General features: G+C 30.6%; 2 protein-coding genes across 2 annotated transcripts; both read left to right on the top strand.

Annotated features, from left to right (window-relative positions):
- Positions 1-15,831: 15,831 nt before the first annotated feature.
- LOC137818757 (cytochrome P450 76T24-like) lies at positions 15,832-18,809 on the top strand. The gene is made up of 2 exons (XM_068622355.1): positions 15,832-16,754; positions 18,101-18,809. Exons 1-2 carry the CDS (start codon positions 15,867-15,869, stop codon positions 18,704-18,706), a joined length of 1,494 nt encoding a protein of 497 aa, XP_068478456.1. The 5' UTR covers positions 15,832-15,866; the 3' UTR covers positions 18,707-18,809.
- Positions 18,810-23,191: 4,382 nt separating this feature from the next.
- Positions 23,192-27,346, top strand: LOC137819543 (uncharacterized). The gene is made up of 5 exons (XM_068623426.1): positions 23,192-23,272; positions 23,470-23,701; positions 24,249-24,292; positions 24,799-26,098; positions 26,472-27,346. Exons 2-5 carry the CDS (start codon positions 23,539-23,541, stop codon positions 27,146-27,148), a joined length of 2,184 nt encoding a protein of 727 aa, XP_068479527.1. The 5' UTR covers positions 23,192-23,272; positions 23,470-23,538; the 3' UTR covers positions 27,149-27,346.
- The last annotated feature ends 368 nt before the right edge of the window (positions 27,347-27,714 follow it).

The raw sequence follows: 27,714 nt of genomic DNA on the forward strand, positions 1-27,714 counted from the left end.
ACCACTGAGTGAGAAATTCTACAAACTCATAATTCCCACATCCATTGGAGTAAATGGGAAAACTATCATTATCAACGAACCTGTGTACCAAAATGCAAAAAGAGTAAAAGGGTTCATGAAAAATGAAAGTCATGTAATATTTACACTCAATAGTTTTAACATGGTTTTAGGTGAGGTTAAGCACACTTTAAATACACTATTATTTCTTAATCTACCGAGATATCTTTTAAGGAAAAAACTGTGATGAAATTTTGTATTTTAAATTGGACAATATATCGGATGTGGTGATTGACTCTAGTGATGTTTTCTCAACAAACTTCATGTCGGAATGTCGACGCTATCTGTGGAGATCAACAAGGTTCTAAAGATGAATCTTTGTTCCCTTAGTTTTGATTGTGGAGTTTGTTCCGATACGTCCAATAGTCTCATATCGTATAGGAACCAAAGCGGACAATACTCCGAATACGATGATTGACATAGTGATGCTATCTCAACTGACTTTAGGTTGTTATAGGAGAAAAAAATATGAATTTAAGTAAGAAAAACTAAATGGAATCATTTTAAATTATTTGAATTATTATTAATGACTATCCTCTTTTATAATATATTTTTTAATCTTAATAGCACTAGTGCAAAAACACTTATTTACGACAAGTAATATACAACGTTTCACTACCAAATGTTGTTGTCTATAAAAAAACGGTGATATTTTTTAAATTAAAATGGGTAGATAGACAACAGTTGTAAGAGGAAACCATTGTCTATTTAAATCACATAGGGAATAGACAGCAATTCTAACCCAACAACTGATGTTTATTCCCTCTATGATTTAAATAGGTTCATCTTACAATCATTGTCTATACCCTCGTTATTACCCTAATTCGGAGCCTCACGCCACTTATGCTTTCATTCTCTGTATTTTTTTTCTTCTTCTTCGCTCTCTCTCTTCAACTCTTTTGAATGTTCTCTTCACTCATTGCCTTTGTAAGTTTTTCCTATCCTCATTGCTTATTCTTCCTCCATTCTTCCTATTGGTTCATTTCTCATTCTTTTATACAATTCAAGTCAATTTAGTAACAATTGGTTTAGTTTAAATATTTTTTAATACTCATATTTTCCTATATCTCATTATTATAAGAAGTTGAACTATGTCAAATGGTATTCTTCAAAGGATTTTAGGTTTAATTGATTTTTTTTATTTTATAAAATTTAAGAATTCGTTTGAGATAAATCATACATTAAGTTATCAATTCAGGTTTGAAATTTAATATTCTCACTTTCATACAAGGTCAAAAGTTCCTTACTCATCTTCTCTTCGGTCTTCAACTTCTCAGTTCTTTAATAAGTCTCAAAATTTAGTGATATTTTATGTAAAATGATAGGTACTTATGCATTTTAACTCTTGATAAAGTTATAATTCAACCTTTAATTTAGGAATTTGAACATTTTTACATACTTTTGATTATGAGATGAATAAGAAGTATTTATTATCAAGTTTGTGCCAATTTCATAAATTTAGGAGAAGATGAAGATAAAGGGCTAAAAGAGGAATGACAAACTTAAAGACGAGGAGAAAAGACAAAGTTAGAGCATTCAAAACTCGCCCAAGCAAGATCACTCAAGAGGAAAACTTGCTCTCTAGAGAAAACTCGACCAAGAACTCACTTAGGCTTGCTTAAGTGAGTATGCTCCAGTGAAGTTATTTTTTATTCTTGCAAAACTCGCTTAAGTGAGTATGCTCCAATGACTTACACCAAATCAGGTTAAATAAGGGTGTGAAGAGAGTCGTAAAAGAAAGAAAAAGGATAATCAGAGATAGAAAATCCTAAAGGAGGCAACCGTCAAGGAGAAATGTTATGTATCTTCTTTTCTTGTTTTCAAATCAATACAAGTTGTAACAGAGACTTGATAAAAAGAACACCCAATAGAATTTTTAATGACGAAATAACAAAGGAAACTAAAATAAAGAAAATAAGAAAGAAACATTATCACACAATGAATTTCCTTGGCATGTTTGTCCTAAAAAACAAAGCCATATTGATGAATTGTTAGTCGCATCCAATTTTCAAAATTAAACTAAGTTTTGCCCTATAGTAAAGTAGGCTCAACCTAGGTCAATGTAAAGACAACATGTCAAGTGAGAATCATTGTATGTATTCTTTCTTTCAAGAATTAATAAGGGGGAAAATTGGAATTGGTATTGAAATGTAAAACGAGCTGAAAAATAAAGCAAAATGAAGACTATACCGTCTATAGATGATCGTTTAATAGACCGTCTAGCAAAACTCAGGAATTAAAACACTAAAATGTAAATGACATAATAGTAAAAACATGAAATTAAAAGGTGATGGAGTTCCTTATTCATGGTTGTGAAACTAGCACTAGTTGACTTGGAATTGAAGGTGGAAGCAATGGAGGAATGGAGCCAAGGCAGAACTCAAAGAATTCCCATGGAGCTTGGAGTGTCGCGAGGTGTCTTGGAGAGTGATAGGTGAGGCCTAATCACTTGAAAAAGGAGAGGAGATCTACAAAGGTGTCTAACCTAAGGAGAGGCAAGACAAGGAGAGTTATAAGCTTACAAAATGGCAGCATAACTATTCATATGAATTTTGAAGACCCAAACATATCCTTTTTTAGGTAAAGAGGCCAACCAAAGGTTACAAGAGAATGGGTGGTAAAATTAAAAAATAAAAGATTCAAAGTAGGTGCCTACTTGTGTCACACGACAAACATGTTTGATATGGGCACCTTGTGACCTAATTATGTCTAATGACCGATCTAGGGTTTAATGTGGATTGCAATTAAGCCCAATTATACCCTAGGTAACCCTAACCCTAATCTACTCAAGTCCAAAATACAAGCCAAAGTTCTATTCTACTTTTAAACAAGAAATTTGAATTCTACTCTAGATTGTACCACTAGGTTATGCCTCCTTCAAACATGTATAAAAAATGTCTCTTCTTAGATTTTTTCTTTTAAGTTCCTCCAATACCTTATAGAGCTTTGGAGTGTCAACTTAATTAAATATTTATGTGATGATCAACTGTCAATAAACCTACACTTTTGAAACAGAGTTATATATAATCAAATATCTAACTTAGAATACTCGATTATATTAAGTTATAATCTGTTGTTTTTTACTTAAAGCTTTCTTTAAAATATTTTAGAAATATTTTAAGATAAAATCAAGGTTCATAGTGAGTACGATGCAAAATCTAAAGGATCATCTATCTCTTGAAATATTTTATACTTTATATTTTTAGGTTCTAGCAACATGATTTAAATTATATAATTTAGAGTTTCATGGAATTACAAAGTATCTCTCACAGTCACTAGAACTATCACTACAAGAAAATGATGAAATAGAAACTAATTTTTAGAGACCAAAATAATTAGTTGCAATAGTAACTAAATTAGAGACCATCTTGGAAACTAAAACAAAAATTGGTTTCTAAATTAGTTTCTATTATTTTCTATTATTGTTAAATAGTTTCTAAATTGGTATCTAATTAGCAACCAATGTTTTATCTACCAATTATTTAGTTTCTAAATTTAGTCTTTAAAACCTTGGTTGCTAATTAGAGACCAATTTAGAAACTATTTAACAATGATAGAAAATAATATAAACTAATTTAGAAACCAATTTTTGTTTTAGTTTTCAAAATGGTCTCTAATTTAGTTACTATTGCAATTAATTATTTTGGTCTCTAAAAATTGATTTTTATTTCATCATTTTCTTGTATGGTATACAACTTACAATTTCCCTTACAATTTCCCTTGGCATGACTTTTAATCGATATTCTGAGTGGAAAAGAAAAAAATTCTACACGTTGTTTTCCATAGAAATTTGCATTCCATGATCGAGAAGAAAATTCAAACCCACTAACTAATGGGCATATATTCATCAAGTGGGGCACAGAGAATATCGTAATTGAAGTTATTGTTCTTAGTCACTTACGAATGCACTAAATTCAACTCTGCATCTCTAATTTCTTTCCATATTTTAGGAACCAGGAAAAAAATAATTTAAGAAATTTTAAACATATGGAAATTCATAGAAAAATATTTTCAATTTAGTTCTGTAAAATTTTATTAATTATTTTGTTCACGATATAATATTAGTTGAAAGTTATGAATTTATTGTAATTGTATAAATTGACAAAGATATTTTTGACTAAAAATATTGTTTGTATAGTAATCATAATTTCAATATAAAATAAATAATAATAATTAATCGAGATAGGAAAAGTTATAGTTACTTTTTTTCACTAAAATTAATTCAAGTAAGTTATAGATACTTTCTTCACTAAAATAAATTCAAATGTTTTTTTTTAAGTAAAACATTAACAAGATAAAATCATTATAATACGATATATCAATTAGGTTTGCACCTCAAAACTTAATAATCATATATTCTGTAATAATAATATTACTAAAAAAACAAAAGCATAAAGTATACAAACAAACGTATGGACTAAACCAAAATTCATAACAATAAAAAACTATACTCCACTAAATCAAACCTATTTATAATAGATGGACACATTTTCAAACCAAACAAACTTTCTTTTCAAATTCACTAAAAAAAACAAAAAACTTGCTAATGTGTCAACACATGTGTTACCTTCTATTAAAATATGAAAGATTTTCAAACTTAAATATTCACTCATAGTCAAGAAACAATTCCATCTTTCTCAAAAACACCAAGGAACAATATTAGGGTTAATGAAGGATGCAAGATACATATGGAATCACTTTCTACCCATAAAAAAGTCAAATCTCAAACCATAGCCAATTTCACATCAATACAAAGATATGAAGAGAAATTACCTATGTATTCTCATTTGCTACCTTTGAAAATATTAGCACAAGTTATTATAAAGTGGACTTTAAGCCTAACTCAACCCCATAAAACCTACTTATAGGGTTGAGGTTTGCACCTACTTATATACAATGAATTGTCCTCATATCTAGTCGATGTGATACCATATTACAAAGTGGACTTAAAACCTAACTCAACCTCATAAAACCAGCTCATAGAGTTGAGGTTTGCACCCACTTATATACAATGAATTGTCCTCATCTCTAGTCGATGTGAGATCTCCATCACAAACTGCAAATTTAGGATTTTTGTTGCCTCATTCACATTGCACTTAACATAATGGACGATTTTGAAACAACCATAAAAATTTGAGGAGGTTTTTAGCATGTATAATGACATTAAAATGCTTTAAAACAACCAATTCATCAATATCCATCACACCTTTAAAGAAATTGTTAGCATTGCAACTCATGCTATAATAAGGTTATTAATATAGAGAATATATGAATTAGATTTCCAAACTTTTAGGAATTTCTCATCTTCCATATCCTGCTAATCATGAAAACAATCAACCATATATATGCCTCAAATTTGATTGTTGGTAATTGTTAGAATGTGATTCAAGACACCTTAAAATTTGATTGTTGTTAAACAATAAAGCATAAAAAGTGAAAATCCTCTATTTATAGGATGCAAGTTTTATAGAAGATAAATCATATGAAACATTGACTGCTTTATCTTACAAACGATACAAGATATGTGTTCTCTTTACTTCGTTTAATAAGAAAAAGTCTTAAGTGTTCTCTTTACTTTGTTTAATAAGAAAAAGTCTTAAAAGAAAAAATACATTCACATAGTATTTTAAGCTAATATTCACTGCAAGAAATTTTTTATTATTATGACAGGTTTTTCTTAGACAACAATTACCAACAAATTTTATCAACAATTTTTTTTCCATACAAAATATTAGAAAGATTAAAAAGAAAAATTGAGTGCAAATCATTATTTATTGGTAAAATCTGTCATTGATAAATTTCTTCAGCAATAAAGTTTTTAAAGACAATTTTCTATAAATTTCGTCCATAAATTTAATAAAACGGTAATTATAATAATAATAATAATAATGTTAATATTAATAAATTAATAATAATTATAATAGTATTAATAATTAAAATAATGATAATAATATTAATTACAACAATAGGAATAATATTAATAGTAAAAACATAGTAAGAATAATAATAATTAGAACTTGATAACTAAATGACTTTAATCTAGTGGTTAGAATCTGTTGTATTTAGTGGACTTTGGTTTAACTTATATGTAACAAAATGGTAATATTAACTTTAATAACTTTAATGATAATATAATAGTAACAAAAGTTAATAGTAATAAAAAATAATAGTAAATAATAATAATAAAATTATAAATGATAAATAATATTTTTTAAATTAATAATAGTAGTATTATTAATAGTAGGTTTAATAATAGTAATATTTTTTAAATTAATAATAGTAATATCCTTTGGGATTGAGAGTAATTTGCTCAAACTCTTATGTATTAAGATGATATTTATTTATAATATTCAGTTCTTGATTGATGATTTGTATTATCATTTTATTCTCAAAGCTTAAACTATTCATGATTTTGATCCTTAGATTTGACTAGAAAGTACTTTTGAGTATCTGACTTAAACGATCATGCTTGACATATTTCAATGCTAGGAATATATTTGAAATGTTGATTGCTTTATAACATCTTTTGTAATGATAAGGAATTTTTATAAATATGGGAGGAATCGATATGAATGATTTTTATATATGCATCAATGTCAATCAGAATGAAATGTTATATATTTTTATTCATTGAAACTACAAATGAGTAAAGAAGGATTAACCACATTTTCAATTTTCCAAATTGACTCATTCAAATCATTTAATTTTCTTTCAAATCAAATTATTGTATATATTCTTATACTTAGTGAATGCTACTATTAGGATTTTAAATAAATGTTTCTTCTGAGTTCGATATCCGTCCTTAGAAACAAATTATTACTTTTGACTCGGTACACTTGTCATAAAAGAGTCATCATACGTGTATATACAAGGATTAAGAAAATGATATTTATGTATTTCTACTTCCTCTTCTTCATTTTTCTTAGCCTGAGTTAGTGATGACGAAATGGAGATACATCAAAATTTGACCATAATACATACAAGAAAAAGATAAAGTTAAGAATATTATTGGTTGAAAAATATTGGTTCTTAATAATTAAATAAAATCACAACTTCAAAGTAAATCACCGAATCATGTAATTTTTAAGTGATGATACATGTAATATTTAAACAACTCTAGTTTTGAATATTTAAGTAGGGCTACTCCACAAATAGTGTTGACTCGACTTAAGTCGTTTTATAAAGTAGTCAACGATGAATTAAAGTTAAAAATCAATCTAGAAATGCAGACAATTATGTTAGAGGGATAAGAACGAATGCACAAGTTTTCCACAATAGGGAGAAAAAGAGGTAACTAGTAACATATTTCCATTGATTCAAGACTTTTGTAATGATGATAAAAGATAAAGACACTAATAATCATATTCTTCTAAACATATAGACTTTTCTCCCACTTATTTCTTCCTTATACCCCACGTATATATTCAAAATATTATTTATATGAAATATGTATTATTATAATTATTAAAATGTTTGATATATTAATATTTAAATATATTATTTTATTCTTAATGATCTAGTATTACAAATATTAATCACGATAAATTTATACATATTTTTTCATTAATAAACAATAAAAGTATTAAATGAAAAATAAACAAGTTTTTCATGATCTCAATGAGAACCATATTTGAAAAATAATATACTTTAAAATTAATAATAGTCACACTAAAATTAAACTTTGATAAATATAGGATGATGATTGACTTTTTGTATTGTATTGAATGACGTATTTGAATTTATATGTTTGAGGTCATAAACACCTTTCAACATCATATCCTATATATATTTGAAAAACTAAAATGAAGAAGAATACAAAAAGGAAGTGCTGTAGGAAGAATAGTAAAAGAAATATAGTATATTTATTGGTTTATATCATGTTCAGAATTAAATTTACCACATTAATAAAATTTAATATAAAAATAGAGTATAAGTAATATTTAAATATCTTATTTGAAAATAAAATGTGTGTAACTATTTTCTAAAAAAATATAAAAAATAGAATATTTATGTAAAAATGTGAAAATACGCTGTTAATGATGTTCACAATAATTTCAATTAAAAGTGGCGTATTTTTATAAAAATAAAAATTGAAATAACATTACTTTTTCCAAAAATATAAATATTTTTTTTATTTTAATATTATATATATATATATATATATATTTCTTTGTAATGATAGTTGTGTTTTCGCACTAAAATTGTGATGAATATAATATTTTTGTAAATATTCTATTGCATAATACTCTCTATTAATATTTGTGTTTTTGAAAAAAAATTATTTTTTTAAGTGGTAGGACTAGAAGTATGATAAATACAAAATCACTCATCTATATTTTATATGGTAGTTCTTTTGTAATTTTTGTTTATTACTATTTTTATATGTATGTTTTTTCATTGCAATCTATATGCACGTCGTGTGTTGTTAATTTAAAGGTTTTGATTAGAGTGGTGATGAAAATCATGCAATCCAAATTCAAATAAATAGATTTAAAAATTTATATCTATTTTAATTATATCAAATATATTTAAATTAAAAATTTAAATTACAAAATCCAATCCATAATTATCTAAATCCATATTAGTTTTAATCTATTTAAATGGATTTATCTCAAATCCAAATTCATATTTTCGGATTTTAAATCCAATCCATTTAATCGGATACGGATTAGATGTAGATTGGATACATCTTTGGATTATCCAAATTGCATTTTGGGTTGGATTTTGACTTGGCTTAATTCAGGTTGAGTCAAGACAATTCAGGCCCATGTTGAGCAAAGTCGGCCCAAGTCCACGTCGAGCTGAATCGTTCGGGTTCAAGTTGAATCAAGTCGTTATGGGCCAAAGTCGAGTCAAGTCATTTCGGGCCAAAGTCGAGCCGAGTCAACCCTAGGCCAAGTCGAGCTGAGTGGCCAATATTGAGTCGACCCGTGTCGGTCGGGGTTGATATCGAGCTGAGTTGGCCCATGCGAATGTCTAGTCGAGCCGGTCCAGGCCCATGTCGAGCTGAGTCTTTTGGGTCCGATATTGAGTCCACGGGGTCTGGGCCGATATCGAGCCGAGTTGGCTCATGCCAATGTCTAGTCGAGCCGGTCCAGGCCCATGTCGATCTGAGTCTTTCGGGTCTGATATTGAGTCGAGCGGGCCTGGACCGATATCCAGACGATGTCAAGCTGATGTCAAGCCAACCGGGCCCAGGCTGATGTCGAGTTGAGTATGTCTGGATTGAGGTCAAGCCGAGTGGGCCAAGACCAATATTGAGTCGAGCGGGCCCGGGTTGATGTCAAGCCGAGCAGGCCCGGGCCAATGTCGAGTTGAACGGGCCCAGGCTGATGTCGAGCTGAGAGGGCCTGAGCCCACATCGAGCCGAGCAGTCTCAGGCCCATGTCGAGCCGAGCAGGCTACGGCTGATGTCAAGTTGAGCGAGCCCAGGCCGATGTCAAGCTGAGCGGGTCCCGGCGGATGTCGAGCCGAGCGAGCCTGTGCCGATGTCGAATCGTTTGGGCCCGGACCGATTTCGAGTTGAGCGGGCTCGGGCTGATATCGAGCTGAGCGGGCACGGGCTAATGTTGAGTCGTTCTGGCCCGGGTCAATGTTGATTCGTGCGGGCCCTGGTCGATGTCGAGTCATTTAGGGCCGGACCTATGTATAGTTCAGCCGAGCGGGCAAGGGCCGATGTCAAGTCGTTCAGGCGGGGGCCAATGTCGAGTCGTCCAGGCCCGCGTCGATATCAAGTCGTTCGGGCCCGGACCCGGGCTGATATCAAGCCGAGCGGGCCCAGACCGAAGTCGAGTTGTTTGAGCCGAGCGAGGCTAGGCCGATGTCGAGCCGTTCGGGCTCGGGCCGATGTCGAGTAGAGGGGGGCCCGAGCAGATGTCGAGTCGAGCGGGCCCGAGCCGATGTTGAGTTGTCCAAGCCGGGGCCGATGTCGAGTCGTTCGGGCCCAAACCGATTTCGAGCCTTGCGGGCCCATGCCGATATTGAGTCGTTCAGGCCCGGGCCGATGTCGAGCCGAGCAGGCCCGAGTTGAAGTCGATTCGTCCGGGTTCGGGCCGATGTTGATTTGTCCGGGCCTGGGTCGATGTCGAGTTGTCCGGGTCTGGGCCGATGTATAGTTGAGTTGGTCCACGTCCAGGTTGAGTCGGCTTAAGGGCAGTTCGAGCTAAGTTAGTCTGTGTCCATATCAAAACAGATTTAATTTAATTGACAAAGTGTATTTAAACTAATGAACAAAGTGGATTTAATCTAGATTTAATCCACTTTAAATGGATTTTAAAAAAATCCAAATATATTTGATCTAGTTAAAATGGATATGAATTTTAAATCCAATCCCTTTATTTAGATTTGGATTGGATCTAGATTGGATTTTGAAAAATTCAATTCATGACTACCCTACAAATAACACATATTACACTAGTTCTATGAAACATATTACATCACTTATCGGTAATGTAGATCTCATGTAAAATGTCAATTATATATTACATCTATTGTGATGCAAAATACTAAAATTTGACTAAAATAATTAAAAAAATAACATTCAGAAAAAACATATTATACGTACTTATTGTAATTTCCAATGTAATATGTATAAAGTGTATATGATTTTGGTACATATATTATACCGTTACATTCCTAACCGGTGTATCATGTACACTGAATATGTGACTTGGGAAAAGAATGTGGCCACGTGTTCCACTAGCTAACATATAGTGATTTTTTTACTCACTGTTATTATAGAAATATATAGTGATTTTTTTACTCACTATTATTATTACTTTAGAATTCTTAGTAACTCGAATGTTAAAGAGTTTTGTACAACCTCATCCTATTCCAATCATTTCTCATTACTAAGAAGTCCACAAACTTAAAAATAAAAAGGAAATTTCACTGTTTTCATATTTCCTTGAAGTGCACTCCACTTTCCTCTTGCTAATATAACTAACTAATGAAGTACTTCTACTTTTTTGACCGATGAAAATTGCCACTTAAAAAATAGTAATTAATAATTCCTTAATTACGAAATTTTCATTTAAAATGAAAAAAAAAATATGGATCTAGTTTGCTTGTAACTATATTTTCCATTTCTTTTGAGGTGACGAAATAATCAAATTCCTTCTGCATCATCATACCTTCTCCTTCCTCCTCCATTTATATATATATATATATATATATATATATATATATATATATATATATAAATTTCAACACTTTTTGAATAAGTTGAAGAGTGTGATGTATTTTTTTTCATTATCAAGTGATGGTGGTTGTGGTTGTTTATGGTGAATGTTGGTGGTTGAGATAAATTTTGTGATATTTTTAGTGGCAGAGAATATGTTTTCGTTCGTTTATTTTTTTACTTTTGAAAGTCACAAAGTCCAGAAAAAAAAGTCAAATACAAAAACGGAATACATAACTCAAAATATTTATCTTCATATTGAAAATATCAAATACAACAACTTTTTTTATTAATTATTTGAAACACGATTAAATGATAAAATTATTCTCTCAAACGCTATTCCAAGAAAAATGAAAGTATTGCTAGAAAGGAAGTATATAACTTGAAGAGAAATGTAAAACGTAGAAGTGGAAATGAAGTAACTCAACATAAGTATAAAATATAGAAGAGAAATATAAAACGTAGAAATGTAAATGAAGTAACTCAACATAAGTATAAAATAAATATAGAAATATAAAATGGAGAAGTAGAATGAAATTATTTAAAAATGTGAAATTATATTATTTAAAAATTTTAAAAATGTTAAAATAATTTTTTTAATATCGAGGTGGAGGAAGGATAATTTACGGAGGTGGAGGAGAAGTTTTAATTCTGAAGTTGACGTGACCCATTTTTAGTGAAGTCTTGTGGAAGTTTTTGCGCGTAATTTTAGCCTCACTTTTTTCTTTGTTATGCACTGGATCATCAGAAAATTTAGATCATTATTAACTTTTAGTGTATGCTACATAAAAGCGTTAACATCATCATAGAAAAATTAAATTATTGATGGTTGGAACATAACTGGTGCACCAATCTCATTTTTTATTGATTGAATTCAATTTAATTTAACAAGTGATATTTTCTTCATCATGTCACATCTATACTACTTTAAAAATAATTAATAAATTATTTTAATCGGTAACTTTTGAAACATATTTAAACCTTAATTTTATCATCATTATTAACCATTTAACTTCATAAATCTGGGTTACATTTGTTTTTCATTTTTAAATATAAAATCAATCTTTTTAGTTATGTAATAGGAACAAAGTTGCTTTAATCCTTTCTATTCAAAATTTTATTTATAAATATTATTATATATAAATACTTTGGAAGATAAATAAAGAGATTATATGAATGTAAAATTAAAATAGATTATCATATACAGAACTTGTAATTTTTAATAACATATTTTTCTCAGTTTTTTTGGGACAAACATATCAAAACAAATATTTTTCGGATTAGAAAGAATCAATTTTAAATTTAAGAAAAAAAATACCCAATACATTATTGATAGTTGTCATTTTGTTGTCAAATTAAAATTCAATATGGACTGTTAGACTATCTAACACTAAAGAGATGGTAGTATAGAAAAAAGTAAAATGATCCCAAGTTGTTTTCTAACGAATCTAATAATAAAATCAGTAAATTAGTGTTTTCTACAAATAAGAAATGTTAGCAATAATAATAAAGTAAAATGGGGTGAGTTTGTTTAGTAAAAAAAAATAAAGTAGACGATAAAAATTAATGAAGAAAGCAGGTTGACCCTCAAGCTTTTCCAACATTGAATTCTTTATCTAAATAAAATTGAATTGACCAAACATGCATCAGTCAGAGACAATCAAATCTCATGAGTGAAACATGTGTTAACTAATTTATCCATGCATCTACTGATATGGTTTTTAATCTCTTACCTCTTGAATCATGTGCCCAAGAGATTATTCAGAAAAGTAAACAAGAGTAAAGACAAAATTGAATTATCAAAATGCTTTCAAAATAAATCCCCAAAACAACAATTAGACTTAGAAAAACAAGAGAATCGACCAAAAGACTTTAGCCTTCCATGCAGAGACAAAACAAAAAGATTATAAAGAAGAAAATTAAGAAAACCCTAATGCTATGTTTTCTAAATGTTATTGTCAAGCTCTAGAGCTTGATGATTTATCCTTGAAGCTTCTATATTTTATAGAGTTATCTGCTTCAAGAATCTAGGGAAAATATTATGGTTCAGATTTTGTTAACAGTTTCTCAATTTCGAACTTTCCAAAATTCTCGAGTTCCATTTCTAGTTTTATCACAATTTTGTTTCTTCGTATTTTGCGGAATATTTCCTTCCAATTTTGTTATGGAGATATTGTAGATTTTATTCTCTTACTCTTCTCCTCAAATTTTGTTTTCTATTTTTGTTTCAAATAAGTAACTTCAGCTTGCGCATATTGAGCCCATTCACAGTGTTAAACACCTCCTTTAGATCATTTATATTGAGAAATATTAGACCATCTACCCTAAAAACACATAATGAACAAAAATATATGATGACTTTAGAACATACAATTCTAAAGAAAGAACGTAATTTCTGTTGAACCAAGTGGTGTTCAAGCTTTGAAGAATCCAAACCCTTTGAAGGATGTTGAAGTCTTGACTGTGCTTGGTGTTGTTGTGCTGGTTTAGTATAATTTTGGGGTAGTTTGAGTTTTGTAATCCACCCCTTGATCGAATCTAAAGCATAAAGCATCTCAATCTTTGTGAAAATAAAATGTTTTCAAACTAAGTTAAAACAACCGATTGTTTTGTCGAAACAACCGATTGTTTATACTTAGGTATTTTGAGAAAAAAGATTGAAAACTGTTTTTCAAATGGTTGAATTGTTAAAAACCAAAACAACCGATTGATTCGAGGAAACATTTGATTGTTTGTTTTGGGACCATAACAGAAAAACTGTTTTATCTTTGACTGAGCTTTAAATGATTTAACTGCTTACGCTCCAGTCATTAAATGCTTTGACCAATCTTTTAATGCAATTTAAGAGTTTGTTAAGATTTGATAACAAACTACATCTTTGAATAAATTTAGAAAAACAAATTTAAGAATTAATCTTTGACAAGTTTTTGATAAGAGTTTTTGAGTTTTTCAAAGAGCTGAGATTGCTGAAAGTTTGTGATTGATCAAAGTTTGTGGAATAGGATTTTGCTTGTATTGATTTCAGATTATCTTCTTTAACAAGTGTAATCCTTGTACTCTGTGAAACAAGTTTCGTTTCGGTGTTTGCTAAGATTGGCTGTGTGTTTTTGAAGGGATCAAGATCAACAATCTTGGTGTTGGTGTGTTGGCCAAGGAGAGTGTGTTTCTTGAGGTGTTCAAGGTCATTCTCTTGGTTGTTGTGTAAGTGATCAATGTGTGATTGCTTAGTGAATTTCCTCAGGGTTTCTGAGAAGACTGGATGTAGCTCTGGTGTTGGAGTGAACCAGTATAAACATCTGTGTGCAATCTCTCTATCCCTAACTCTTTAAATTTAGTTTTATTTGTTGTTTGCTGGTATAAACAACCGATTGTTTTTGTAAAACAACCGATTGTTTTTCTGGTTGTGCTGATTTTGTTTGTTGTTTTTGGTAAACTGAATTTCTTATCAATTGTTTCCTGAGATAAATTCATTCTTGTTTTAAAAGTTTACGAAAATCCTCTTTAAACAATTCACCCCCCTCTAGTTTAAAGCCATCCATTCTAACAATTTCATTCAAACTTATTGAGACAATTGAGTTCCAGATGAACCCTTCAATAAAACCTTTATATGCATTTTAATGATAACAAAAAGATGATAAAACCTTGAGAACCTCTTAAAGATGAAACATGTTGCATGGAACAAGAGAACTAGACGAACTCTACAAAGAACTCAATGGATCAAGAGTCACATATAACGTGTAGACGAAGTCTAAACACCAAAGAGCTCAAAGACAAATGCATTAGACGATGATGATGAACGCGCTACACTGCATGCAAGAAATCATGAGCCTTACAAAGACTAGACAATGATCAAGTGAAGATAGACGAAGATCATACGTTGGATGAACAAGTGATATGAAAATTTCCATACTTAATCATTTAACTTTTACATTGTGCTAACTTATACAAATCATATTTGATCATAACGCAATGTATTAATTAAAAGATAAAGAGTTTCAACGAATATATCTTTGACTATTTTGTCCATTACACTGAAAACATTATGAACTTAATTGATTTATCTTTATAAAAGATATTTTGTGAAAACACGCTACTTGATTAAGATTTAAATTTGTGTTTGTAAAGATTTAAAAAAAAACAAAGCACAAATACATTCAAATGCCTTTATAAGATTGTTCGAAATATACTCTAATAAATATATTCAAGGGGAAACTAAAAGATTTATTCTACACTTACACTTGAATATATTGATATGGTTTGAATTAATATCTAATAATAGTATGTAATGATAATTCACTTGACATTCTCATATATATTAAGAAGATGTTTTGATTTTCTCATCATATATGTAGAAGATCTTATTAAGTGATAAGTTAATCAATATCATGTAATACAAAATTAAAATTTATATATAACACTTTTCTAAAGTGTGGTGGATTGATCAAGCCTGTTAGTATTATTCAAGTTTTTCTTCCAACCCAGATTATTTAATTCCAACATTTGTTTTCCACAATTGGAAATTGCTTTGTCAACATAATGATTATAATTCCACAAAGTGGGGACACATGAAATTTATCCTATATAAACCAACCTAATTTTGCAATGCAATCTACAATAACAGCCACAAGCCATGGAAAACATGACATTCATCCAACTCATTACCTTTGTATACATATGCATCCATATCCTGGTCTTTAGCCTTAGTAGCAAAAGCATAAAATATCCCAAGCTACCACCTGGTCCTCCCAGTTATCCCATCATAGGAAACATACTACAACTTTGGCCATCAAAACTGCACCAAACACTTCATAAACTCTCCAAAACATATGGCCCTATTATGACTGTTAAAATAGGCACTATTACCACTGTGGTCATTTCCTCTCCAACCATAGCCAAAGAAGCCCTTCAAAAAAAGGACCAAGCTTTGGCTAGTAGATTTATACCTGAGTCTGTCCAAGCACTTTCACATGATGAATCTTCCCTAGTATTCCTCCCCGTGTCAACCAAATGGAAGACCCTTAGAAAAGTTTGTGCCACCAAAATATTCTGCATTCAACAACTTGATTCTACCCAAGCTCTACGCCAAAGAAAGATGAAGGAGCTACTTGATTATTTGCACGAGAGTTGTGAAAAGGGTCATGCTATTGATATTGGTGAGACTGCATTTACCACAGTGCTTAACGCAATATCAAACACCCTTTTTTCCCTTGACTTGGCTTCTTATAGTTCTGGCATCTCTCAAAAGTTTAGGAGTGTTATTTCTAGTGTTCTTGCAGAAGCTTCAAAGCCTAATATTGCAGACTATTACCCTATTTTTCGAAGACTTGATCCGCAGGGAGCACAGCGAAGGATGAAAAGCTATTACCGAACGCTACTTCATACTTTTGATTGCATTGTTGAAGAAAGAATTCAAAGGTCAGATTCCATTGATGGAAATGATGTGTTAGACTCATTTCTTGATATCATCCGAAGGGAAAATTCAGAATTAACACGCCATGATGTGTTGCATCTATTTCTGGTGAGTGTTAAACCGACCAAATTCAAACTTCATGATGACTAGTTTCTCAATGTTGGATTTGCTTTCAAAAACAATATTTGGTAAGATAATTGATGTTTTTTCAGATTTAATGCATTTAATTAATATAAGAAAAATAGTGTCCATGAAGTTGAAAGGAAAAAACTATTAAAAATATTTTTAAGTTAGAAAGTTTCAAACTCATAAAAACAACTTATATTTTTTCTAAATTTTGGCTCTATAAATTTTAGTAATTATATACGGTTCAAATCATTAAAAAACTAAAATAATTTAAATATTTTTTCAAGAATTTATTTACGTAAAAATTTGAATAAGGTACACACTCATGACCAACTTGGATATTTATTAGTTGACTTAATTAGTTTTTGACTCTTTGTATTAAGGGTCAAAACTCAATTTTTGAAAAGCTTAATTTTATCCTAATTTTTTAAAAATTATTCAATGTAATTCTTTTTGTTATGTTGTCTTCAATGATATTAAATGAGTGATGAATACATAGATAGAGTGATATTATTTGTTTTAGAATTTAGAATTTCATCACAATTTTATATTCTTAAAAAACACAGGAAAAAAAATAAAATAATAAAAAATATATATATATATATATATATATATATATATATAATGTCTTTGAGTTTGACTTAAAACAATGTGAGATTGAATTTGATTAAAGTCTGAAAGAAACAAAATTTATCTATATAATCAATCTCATTCTCACACACACCATATATCCAAAACTAAAATATATGTCATAATATTTAAGTATATATTGAATCATTGAGTAACACTATCATTTATTTTTATTTCGTTAAACAACTAAATATTTAATATGAATTTTTTTTTCAATTTTTCTCTTCCGACTATTTTCCTCAAACTCAAATAGGACACCTGAGGTGTTGTTTGAAATTATTAATTTTACTTTTATTATAACCTATGTAGCACATATATTAACACGAACACTGATACAAACACAAAGATACATATAATATTTAAAATATAGGACACGAGACACAAATCTATATATTATGTAATTATGAATTATATAAATTGACAATAAAAATTTATGTGCACAAATATGTTTCAGATTATTTTTTGGAGCAGAAAAATGTTTTTCATGACTAGTTCAAAAAGATTTATTTTTTATTTTTATAATCATAATAAAAATTTATACAATAAATTTAAAATTTTAAAAAATTAATGTATTTTTTTTTAAATTGTATTAAAACCGTACTAAAATTATCAAAAAATTAAATCCTAAACCATCGAACACCGACACGTAATTTAATACACGTGTGTGTCTTCATATATTATAACATAATTTTGGGCAGGATTTATTCGTAGCTGGATTAGATACCACATCGGCCACAATAGAGTGGGTGATGGCAGAGTTGCTGCACAACCCCCAAAAACTATCAAAAACCAAAACAGAACTTGAACAAGTTTTTGGTGAAACTGGGTTCGAACCAGAAGATTCAAATATCTCCAAGCTCACTTACCTACAAGCAGTTGTGAAAGAAACCCTTAGATTGCACCCAACAGCACCAATATTAATCCACAAATCAGTGGCTGAAGTAGATATCTGTGGCTTCAAAGTACCCAAAGATGCTCAAGTTCTTATTAATCTATGGAGCATGGGGAGAGACTCAGACATTTGGACACACCCAAATTCATTTTTACCTGAAAGATTTTTGGAGAATGGAAAGGATTTCAGAGGAGATGATTATGGGTTCATTCCTTTTGGGTCTGGTAGAAGAATGTGCCCAGGTGTTCCACTGGCTAATAGAATTCTGCATACTTTGTTGGCCACACTTCTTTACCATTTTGATTGGAAGCTTGCAGATGGGGGAAAATCACAAGACATGGACATGACTGAAAAATTCAGCATTACTTTGCACAAAGTCAAGCCTCTCAAGACAATTCCTATTGGAAAATAACAGATTATTTGTTTAGATTTGTCGTTTATACTTTTTCTGCATTTTCCATTTGTATTGGAAACTTCCATTTTTCTTCTCGCTCTTAAAGTAAGTTGTCCCTCTATAAGTGGTATCACTCCAAACAAAAATTATAAAATAAAAATTAATTTTAAAAAAATAAAATTAATTGTTATAATAATTAAATTATAGATTATTTTAGAATTAAAAAAATTTTAGTTTCTAAATTAATTTATATTCTTGTTGAATAGTTTTTAAATTGATATATAATTAACTACCAAGGTTTTAACTACCAATTATTTAGATTCTAAATAGTAATCATTTAATAATAATAGAAACAATTTTTTTTAATTTAATTATTATAGTAATTAATTATTTTTTATGTCTAAAATTAATTTTTATTTTATAATTTTTTTTAGCAGTCACTCAAAATATTTAATGTTCTTGCTTAAATGATTTCCCAAGATTATGACATTCTTACCTTCTTCTTATGTGGCCAAAATGGAGAGTTAAATTTCTATAGGGACTAATTTTTCCAGCATTTCAACAAATTTTGTCCTGCACTCTATTATTTTCATAAAAAAACTATTTTACTTCTTTTGAAAATGACTTACAGATTGTATTTTTCAAAAAAATTCATAACATATTTTCTGAACACGAATTCTAAATATATAAATCTAGAAATTATAAAATTATTTTTAAAAAAATATTTTAGAATGATTTTTTATTTTTGAATTTTCTAGTGCGAAGACACCGTAAAATGTAGGGGTAATAAAAGAAAATTGTTGGAGTGGAAAAAGAAACACCCAATTATATAATGGCTTCGGATTGGAACTTCTTAAAAATAGAAGACAAATGTAATAATAGATCAAAAGGTGAAAAATGAAAGATAAAACTACAAATCAAGACAAAGAGCAAAACACAAAGAAAATAAATAGATATTCCAATCAACGAGTACTGACATTCCAAGAAAATAACTCAACTAAGTAGTGCCAAAATTTCTAATCAAAAGTACTAATGAAAAATATATCAAACAACTAATTTGTCAAACCAAGTATTAAATCATTAATATTGTGTACAAGCATAGATTCATGAATCATAACACTTTTTCCTTATTTTTCTTTACATATAACTCTCGCCCATGATGAATATAATTCGGTCAACAACAAGTACAATTAATATTAATTTTGATGTACTTTAGTATTTCAAATCTTAAACAGAGCACCAATACATACAAAATTTTAACAATTAATGATCAATGTAAAGAGTATTCCCAAAGAGAAATTAAAGCAAAATCAAATCAAGTAATGAAGAATTAATGAAGACGAGAAACAAACAAATGGTGTGACTTAGCTTTATTAGTTTCTCTCTGATTCTACTAGCTTGCATTCCAAGTTTAGTTCACATGAACAGATGAAAATAGGTAATGGAAAACAAAGGGATAACTTTGTTGAAAATATTCTCTTGTTTTGGTCAAATGCTTCATCCACTTTGTTGCCCACATCCACTTTTTGCTCCACTAGAATTACATTTATATTTTTTTTATTATCAAGAAAAAATAAATAAATGTGAATCATTTTAGGAATGATCCAACTCTTATACATCTTGGACTGAAAGCCTACAACAGTCCAAACAACAACAACAACCATTCACAAACAACAAAAAGAATCACCAACCCAACTTAACACTAATCACTTATTTTTAATTGAAAACATATAAACCAATGGATCAAGACAACAATCAAAATAAGAAAAACAAGCGGAAGGAACTTTGGGAGTAACCCTAAGATCATACCTTCAGTTGAGCCAAAGAGAAAATTTCAAAATGATCAATTACTCCTCCCTTGAAAATATGCTTATTCCTATGACGCCAAATCTGACTAACCAAAGCAATCCAAATATTTCCAAAAGCTAAGTTGACGGCAACAGTAGCACCAATTAAGTTAAAATGCAAGAAATGTGAAGCAGACTCAAGATGATCAGTCGACTTCACCCCTACCCAAGCATAGCAAAGATTTCACACTAACCAAGCAAATCTCCATTCAAAGAAAAAATGACTTGTACTCTCCTCTTTCTCCATGGAAAAGCAACAAACTGTTCTATCCATCGCAACCCCATGCCTTGTCATATTGACCTTGGTAGCGATCTTGTTCTCCAGGACCCTCCAATCAGTAATGTGAGCTGATAGCAAAGCCTTAATCTTCCAAAAATAGTTATACAAACTCGAAGAATCCCCTTCTAACAAACCCTTTAAAAAACCATACGCTAAGTTAACTGAATATTCAACGCTGTCCCCATCCTTCCAAACCCATTTATCCTCGAACTCGATAGATGGGCTCAAAAGGTGTACAACCCCAAGAAGTTGACTAACCAGATCCAATTCCCAAGCGGAAAGACCCTTCTCCAAGACAAATTCCACACCCAAACATTATTAACCCAAGCCCGACTCAAAGAAATCTTAGCCTCTTTCGAAACTGACAGTGAAAACAATCTTGGAAAAATACTTTTCAAACTTCCAGACCCCAACCAATTATCTTTCTAGAAAAGTAACTCCTTCCTATTACCAAGCTCCTACATGAAACGATCTTCAAAGGAAGATTCCCAAACTTCTTGCTTCCAGACCTCCTTTAGATCTCTCCACCAGGGTGAATATGAGTTGAGAAGTTGTTGCTCTTTAAGGCTTCTCCATCCACTATATTTAGAATCTAGAATATCCTTCCAAAGCCCTTCCTTAGTTTGACTCAGACACCAAATCAATTTCTCCAGCAAAGCCAGATTAAACAACGTAATATTGTGAATGTCAAGGCCTCCTGCTTCCTGTGGCTCGCACACTTTATCCCAAGAAACCCAGGCAATTTTCCTCTCCTCAGACCCCAACCCCACAAAAAGTTTCTTTGTAAGGTCACAACCTTATTCACAACCGTGGAAGGCATCTTGTACAAGGATAAAAAGAACAACGAAATAGACGAAAGAACAGAGTTGATCAAACAAATCCTCCTAGCCATCGAGATAAATCTTCATTTCCAGGTACTCAATCTAGACTTGATTCCGTCAACTACACCATCCCAAAATGCATTTCTCTTCTAACATCCTCGACAGGCAACCCCAAGTATTTTAAGAGGGTCTTCATCACCTCACAATTGAGAATAGACGCAAAGTGAAGGATGACATTCTGATCAACCCCCACCCCTCTGATTCTCCTCTTCGAGAAATTTACCTTCATCCCAAGAGCAAGCTCAAAACAATTCAACAAAACCCTAAGGTTGTACACATTCTTAATGTTAACGTCGCATAAACATAAGGTGTCATTTGTGTACTAAAGCATATTAACCTTAACATTTTTGTACCCGACCTCGAGATCCTCTAACAAATTTTTCTTAGCTACTTTCCTTGAAACCTCGGCTAGACCTTCGCCTGCAATAAGAAACAAGAACAGTGTTAAAGGATCACCTTGCATCAGTCCTTTCTTCAAAGAAAACTCCTTAGTTCGGCTTCCGTTTACTAGAATAAACACCGTTGTAGATTCCAAACAAGATCTAATTCAGGAAATCAACTTCTTGCAGAACCCAAGTCTGTCCAGCAAGTAGTAGAGGAAATCCCAACGCACCGAGTCATACGCCTTCTTGTAATCCACCTTAAAAAAAAGACAAATAACCTTTTTCCTCTTCACCTCCTCTAGCACGTAATAAAAAAGTATCTTCCTTTGTCACATTTTTCCTATTAACTGCAAGGAATATACTAACATATCACTACAAGAAAATTATCAAATACAAAATAATTTTAAAAATAAAAAAAATAACTACTTATTATATTAATTAAATTAGATATTATTTTATAAATTAAAAAATTATTAGTATTTAAAATAAATTATATTATTAATAAAAATTTATAAGTTAGTTTCTAAATTAATATTTAATAAATTATCAATATTTTAGCTACTGCTTTATATTTCAAAATTGGTAGCTAACAGATACCAATTTAAAAACTAATTTATAAATTTTTATTATATTTTAGATATTAATAATTTTTTAATCTATAAATTAGCATATAAGATAGTGAATATATTAACTATTTATTTATTATCTTTAAAATAATTTATTTAATGATTTTCTTTTACGGTATACAACTATCTTTCTATAATCGTTATTCCATATATATTCTACATACTCTCTCCATTCATTGTACGCGTATAGCTTTCAGCATAGAGGTCTTGATGAATATATATTACATTCAAAAGAAAATCAGTATTGAAAGTAAGCACAGAAGCCAATGCATGTGACAGTGTTATTTCCTGTTTTTGAATATGGAAAAATAAATAAATATTTTCTTTCAACTTTATTTGTTGAATATTGTAGCATGCATTTTATCAGCCATAAGGAATCCTAGAAAAGTGGAAAGGAAATATTCTTTTTTAGTCACATCCGTTTCTTGATAAAAATTTCAGAAATAGCTTCTTCGTATCTAAATCTTTTATTGGTGTTAAACCATTATGAAAAGACAGATATATTTACAACCTTGAATCTTTGTTCTTCTTTTGTTGACAAGGAATATTCAAATTTTGAAGCATTCGGTAATTTTCTTGACATATGTTATCGTTTAACAATCTTCTGGTTCTGAATAATTGTCCATGTTCTTTATGGCATGTTTTGTGAAACCTCTGAAAAACTTACAAATCAGTTTCTATATTGAAACCAGAAGCTAATTAGAAAGATTTGTGAGCATATATATGTGTTTGATATTTTGTTTTTGTAACTTATGTTTCACAAGGTTGTAGCAACAAAATGCATATCATTGCTAAATCAAGGTTGTATATATAAAAGGTGAATTTTGGCAACCATGGGAAGGAAGATGAAAGATAAACATTCTGAACCGCGCTGGGTCAATCATCACCCAGAATGCAACAGGTCCCTATTTCATGTTATTAAGTATCATCCCCTATTGCGCCATTTCTTTGACAGACTTGCATACAAGAGGGATGGTGATGAAAGAAATGGTTCAGGTTAGGGCATTTTCCTCATCTTTCTGCAACTTTTCCTCTTTATCATTAATGGTTGCAGTGGTAGCTGGCATGAATTCTGTGTTGTATGAAATTTTTAGGAGAAGAATGGCTTGTACTTGACTAATTCATAAATGAAATTGATTCAGCAAAATAAGTTTTCTTCTAGTTTTGGTCAAAACTTTACAAAATATCAAAGGAATTCTTACATTATCGAAAATTCCCATTCAGATTTAGTGAAATCAATTTTTTTTCCTGAAAACTGTGATCAATATTTTCTTTTGTCTGCCATGTTAAGCTCATTAGTAAAATTATTGAGGATATGGTCTGACTATTTCTATACCAGAAGGAACCCTTTTTTTTTTTTTTTTAAGAAATATTTTAGATGAACTTTTTTTTTATATAAACTTTTATCTTAGATATCATTATATGAAATTTGATAATTTTTCTGCATCATCTAAGGATTAAATATGTCTTAAGATGTCATTTCATTGTAAATTTTGAAGAATTAGCTCCTAATCTCAAGCAAGCAATGTACATATATTCTCAGGTGACAGAAAGAAGGGACTGAACCTAGAAACAAGAAACTCAAATGTAAGTTCTCCCCTTCTGATTTAACTTATTTCTTTTCTCCCCGTTCCATGTCACCCTTTACACTAATGTAGTCTTTAATTGTTAGAATTATAACAAAAAAATAGTGCAGGAAAGAAAGAGAAACATAATATGTTGAATATTGAGTTGAAAGCAAGAAAATCATATTTTTTAGCAACATGCTTATATTTATGACGATTGAAAATGTAAATTGCAAACATAAGAGATATAATTATCAATAACTAATAGGCTTACTAACTTTAGGCAAAACAGTTGTAGACTATTATTTGTTTATTTGCTTTAGTTATGTATGTATTCAATATTATTTTTCATATACTAGTAATTCTTAGTTTTTATTTTTTCGAGTTTAACAAGATTGAAAACGATAACATAATTTTAGTTCAATTGATATTGGATTTTGGATGTGTTGGTTTGTTCATAATGCAGAATGAGTACACTGATTTACCCGGGAAATAAATAAATGGTTGTATCTAATTTGAAGTTTGCAGGTTGAGAAAAGGATCACACCATGTTCTTCAGTGGCAAAAGACTCTCTAAGGAGAAAGATAAAAGAGATTGTTTTGAAAGAGATGTCAAGAAAGAGGACAAGACATCATAGAAGTTCAACCTGTCCTACGTCAATCAACATGAACGAGAACTTGTTAACAACATTTGTGCAAGAACCAGTCTCTCCTTTGGTCTATAACCTCCACAAACAACATGTGTATGGCACAAAAATGAAATTCACTAGGTCCGTTTCATTTAATCTACCTTACTCCTCATCAAAAAGAGAAAGTTTTGGGTCTATAGACAACGGTTTTCTAACCGAAGGGAAAGGAAAATTGTGTTATGAAAACAAAACACCAAAGTCACGTCAATTTGAATCCTCAAAAAAGTTTTACCTAAGGTCCTTGTCCTTAGGAGCAACATGTTTCAATGTAAATGAAGCAACGATTGCAAGAGATGTTACTAATTCTTCAGGGTCTGCTCAGGATCAAATCCATAACGAAGTCAAACATTTTAAGAATCTAAAACAGAAAATAGAGCATGTTACAGGAGAAAGTAGGAAAGAAAAGCTTCGCGTTACTATGGATGCTATCGTTCACAAGCTTCCTCAAGGCCATGGGATGCCAAATGATTTGAAGAAGGAATTTGTTAAGAAATTGACAGATTCTAATATGATCAGATGCAATGAGAGTGGTCCATTTACTCCTTCATTCGCCAAGCATCCCAGCAACAGCATAAGTAGAAAATTGTCTCTTCAAGAACCACTAGAAGTTTATTTTGGTTCCCATGAGAGTGGCTTTAATCCAGAACCAAGTCACGTCCAATCTAAGAAACTGAAATTAAGAACAGAAAAAGGGCATTCACCATTGAAGCTGATGATACGCTTACGAAGGATGCTTTCATTGCCTGATCTCCAATCCTTTTCCTATGGTTTTCAGAATGGGGAGTTCCCTGATATTTCATCTGTAACTGAGCCAAAGCCAAGAGTAGCTTCTGGGGATGGAACATTGAGTTCTGAGAACATTGTTCATCAGAAAAAGAAGCTTGACCTTCATTTACATTCAAAAACTCAGCTTCAATTAGATACACCAGTAGAAAATTTGATTCAGAAACACCTTGGCAGTGTGGATGAAAATGATCTACTGATTAGTAATATTGTTGAACAAGGATCAGACTGTAGCAAGGTGGGCATCATGACAACTGATGATTTTGGACATAGTTCTTTTAAAAGTGGTGACACCTTTAATGACCAAGAAATGATTGAGCCAATAAAACAAAGCATGGCTGCAATAGAAGAATCAGGTTATATCTCACTCTTTGATCAGGGTTTAAGGTTTAGAATATATTACTTTCTCAAAAATAGTTGTAGTTAAATACATTTTCATAAGCCATAAGATTGGAAACAAAACGAGTTTGGATTAAATTTTGTTTACTATATATAAATGCATTTACATATATTAGTAGGGCATATATACATTTCCTTTGCAAAATCTTAGGTAGTTTAAAATAATCATGATCGAATGTAAAATCTTTAGGTTTGTTTACATTAAATAATTAGTTATCATATACATTTCTTTCTTTGCAAAATCTTAGTCAGTTTAACATAATCATGATCGAATGTTAAATCTTGAATAGTGTTAGTTGCAGCATACTGAGTTGCATTCTTTGATTTCAGTGAATCCAAAATTGATTACTGAACCCGACAATGGACTAGAAAACATTATGGAGCAACAAGAAGCTATAATGGATTTCCTTAAAGTGAAAGACAGCACAGAGAATGCTCAAAAGGTGGAGATCCAAAGCAAGCAGTTGATGAACTATGACATTCTTCCTGTATCTCATATCCCTACAAGAGACAAAGCTGAGTTTAATTATGTGAAATATGTACTTGAGATATGTGGACTGACTGGTAAAGAGTGCCTTTCAGCATGGCATTCAAGTAACCACCCAGTTGATCCATTGCTCTATGAAGAAATGGAGAGTGACCTTGATTTCTGCAGTTATGGGGGCAGTGGCCAGTGTAATCACCATGTATTGTTTGATTTAATCAATGAGTCATTGTTGGAACTTTCTGGGAGGTCTTTCTGCTACTGTTCTATACCACTTTCACCATCTCATCCAATGCCAAAAGGGTTTCACAATCTTCATCAAGTGTGGACTCATATGAACAAGTCCCTGTGCCTCAGATCCAAAACTGGCCTAACAATAGATGATCATGTAAGTCGTGACCTAGAAAGGCGTGATGGGTGGGTGAACCCTCAAATTTTTGCACAGTGTGTCAGTTTGGAGCTTGAAGAACTGATTTTACAAGATCTTGTGGAGGAAATGTCAAGTGACTTAGCATGCATTTAAGAAAACTTAGTTACTACAATCTGCACTTTCTTAACTGCACAGTTCCATTCCAAAACTTGAATCATTTCATTTCTTAGTGTCATCCTTTGTAATCTCATTTAGAATAAAAGGTAGAGAGAAATGACAAATTCATAGTTTGGAGACTGTAATGATTCAAGCTGTGAGAAATTGGAGTTATTCAAAATAGTTTGAATTTGGATATCCATTAGCTTACTCAATCTAATAATCAAACCAATCCTAATATGTTAATGCATATATTTTAGAAAGAAAAAAAATGATTTAATCCCTAAACTTTATTTCTTTTATTAATACAAACATTAAATTTTAGTTTTTATCTTAATTAATCCTTAATCTTTTCAAATTTATAAATAGATTAATTAATATATAAATCCCTAAATAATATTATTTTTGTAAATAGATATCTAGAATTTTAATTTTATTCTAATAATCCTTAAAAGTTTTCAAACTTATAAATAGTTTTTTTAATAAGTTTGAGTTTAATCAGTTACATCACATAATCTTTAGAGCTTATCTTTTTTAAAGTAGTAATTTTTTTAAAAAAAAAT

This window comes from Phaseolus vulgaris, chromosome 10 (assembly GCF_000499845.2).
Source record: "Phaseolus vulgaris cultivar G19833 chromosome 10, P. vulgaris v2.0, whole genome shotgun sequence".
NCBI classification, from domain to species: Eukaryota; Viridiplantae; Streptophyta; class Magnoliopsida; order Fabales; family Fabaceae; genus Phaseolus; species Phaseolus vulgaris.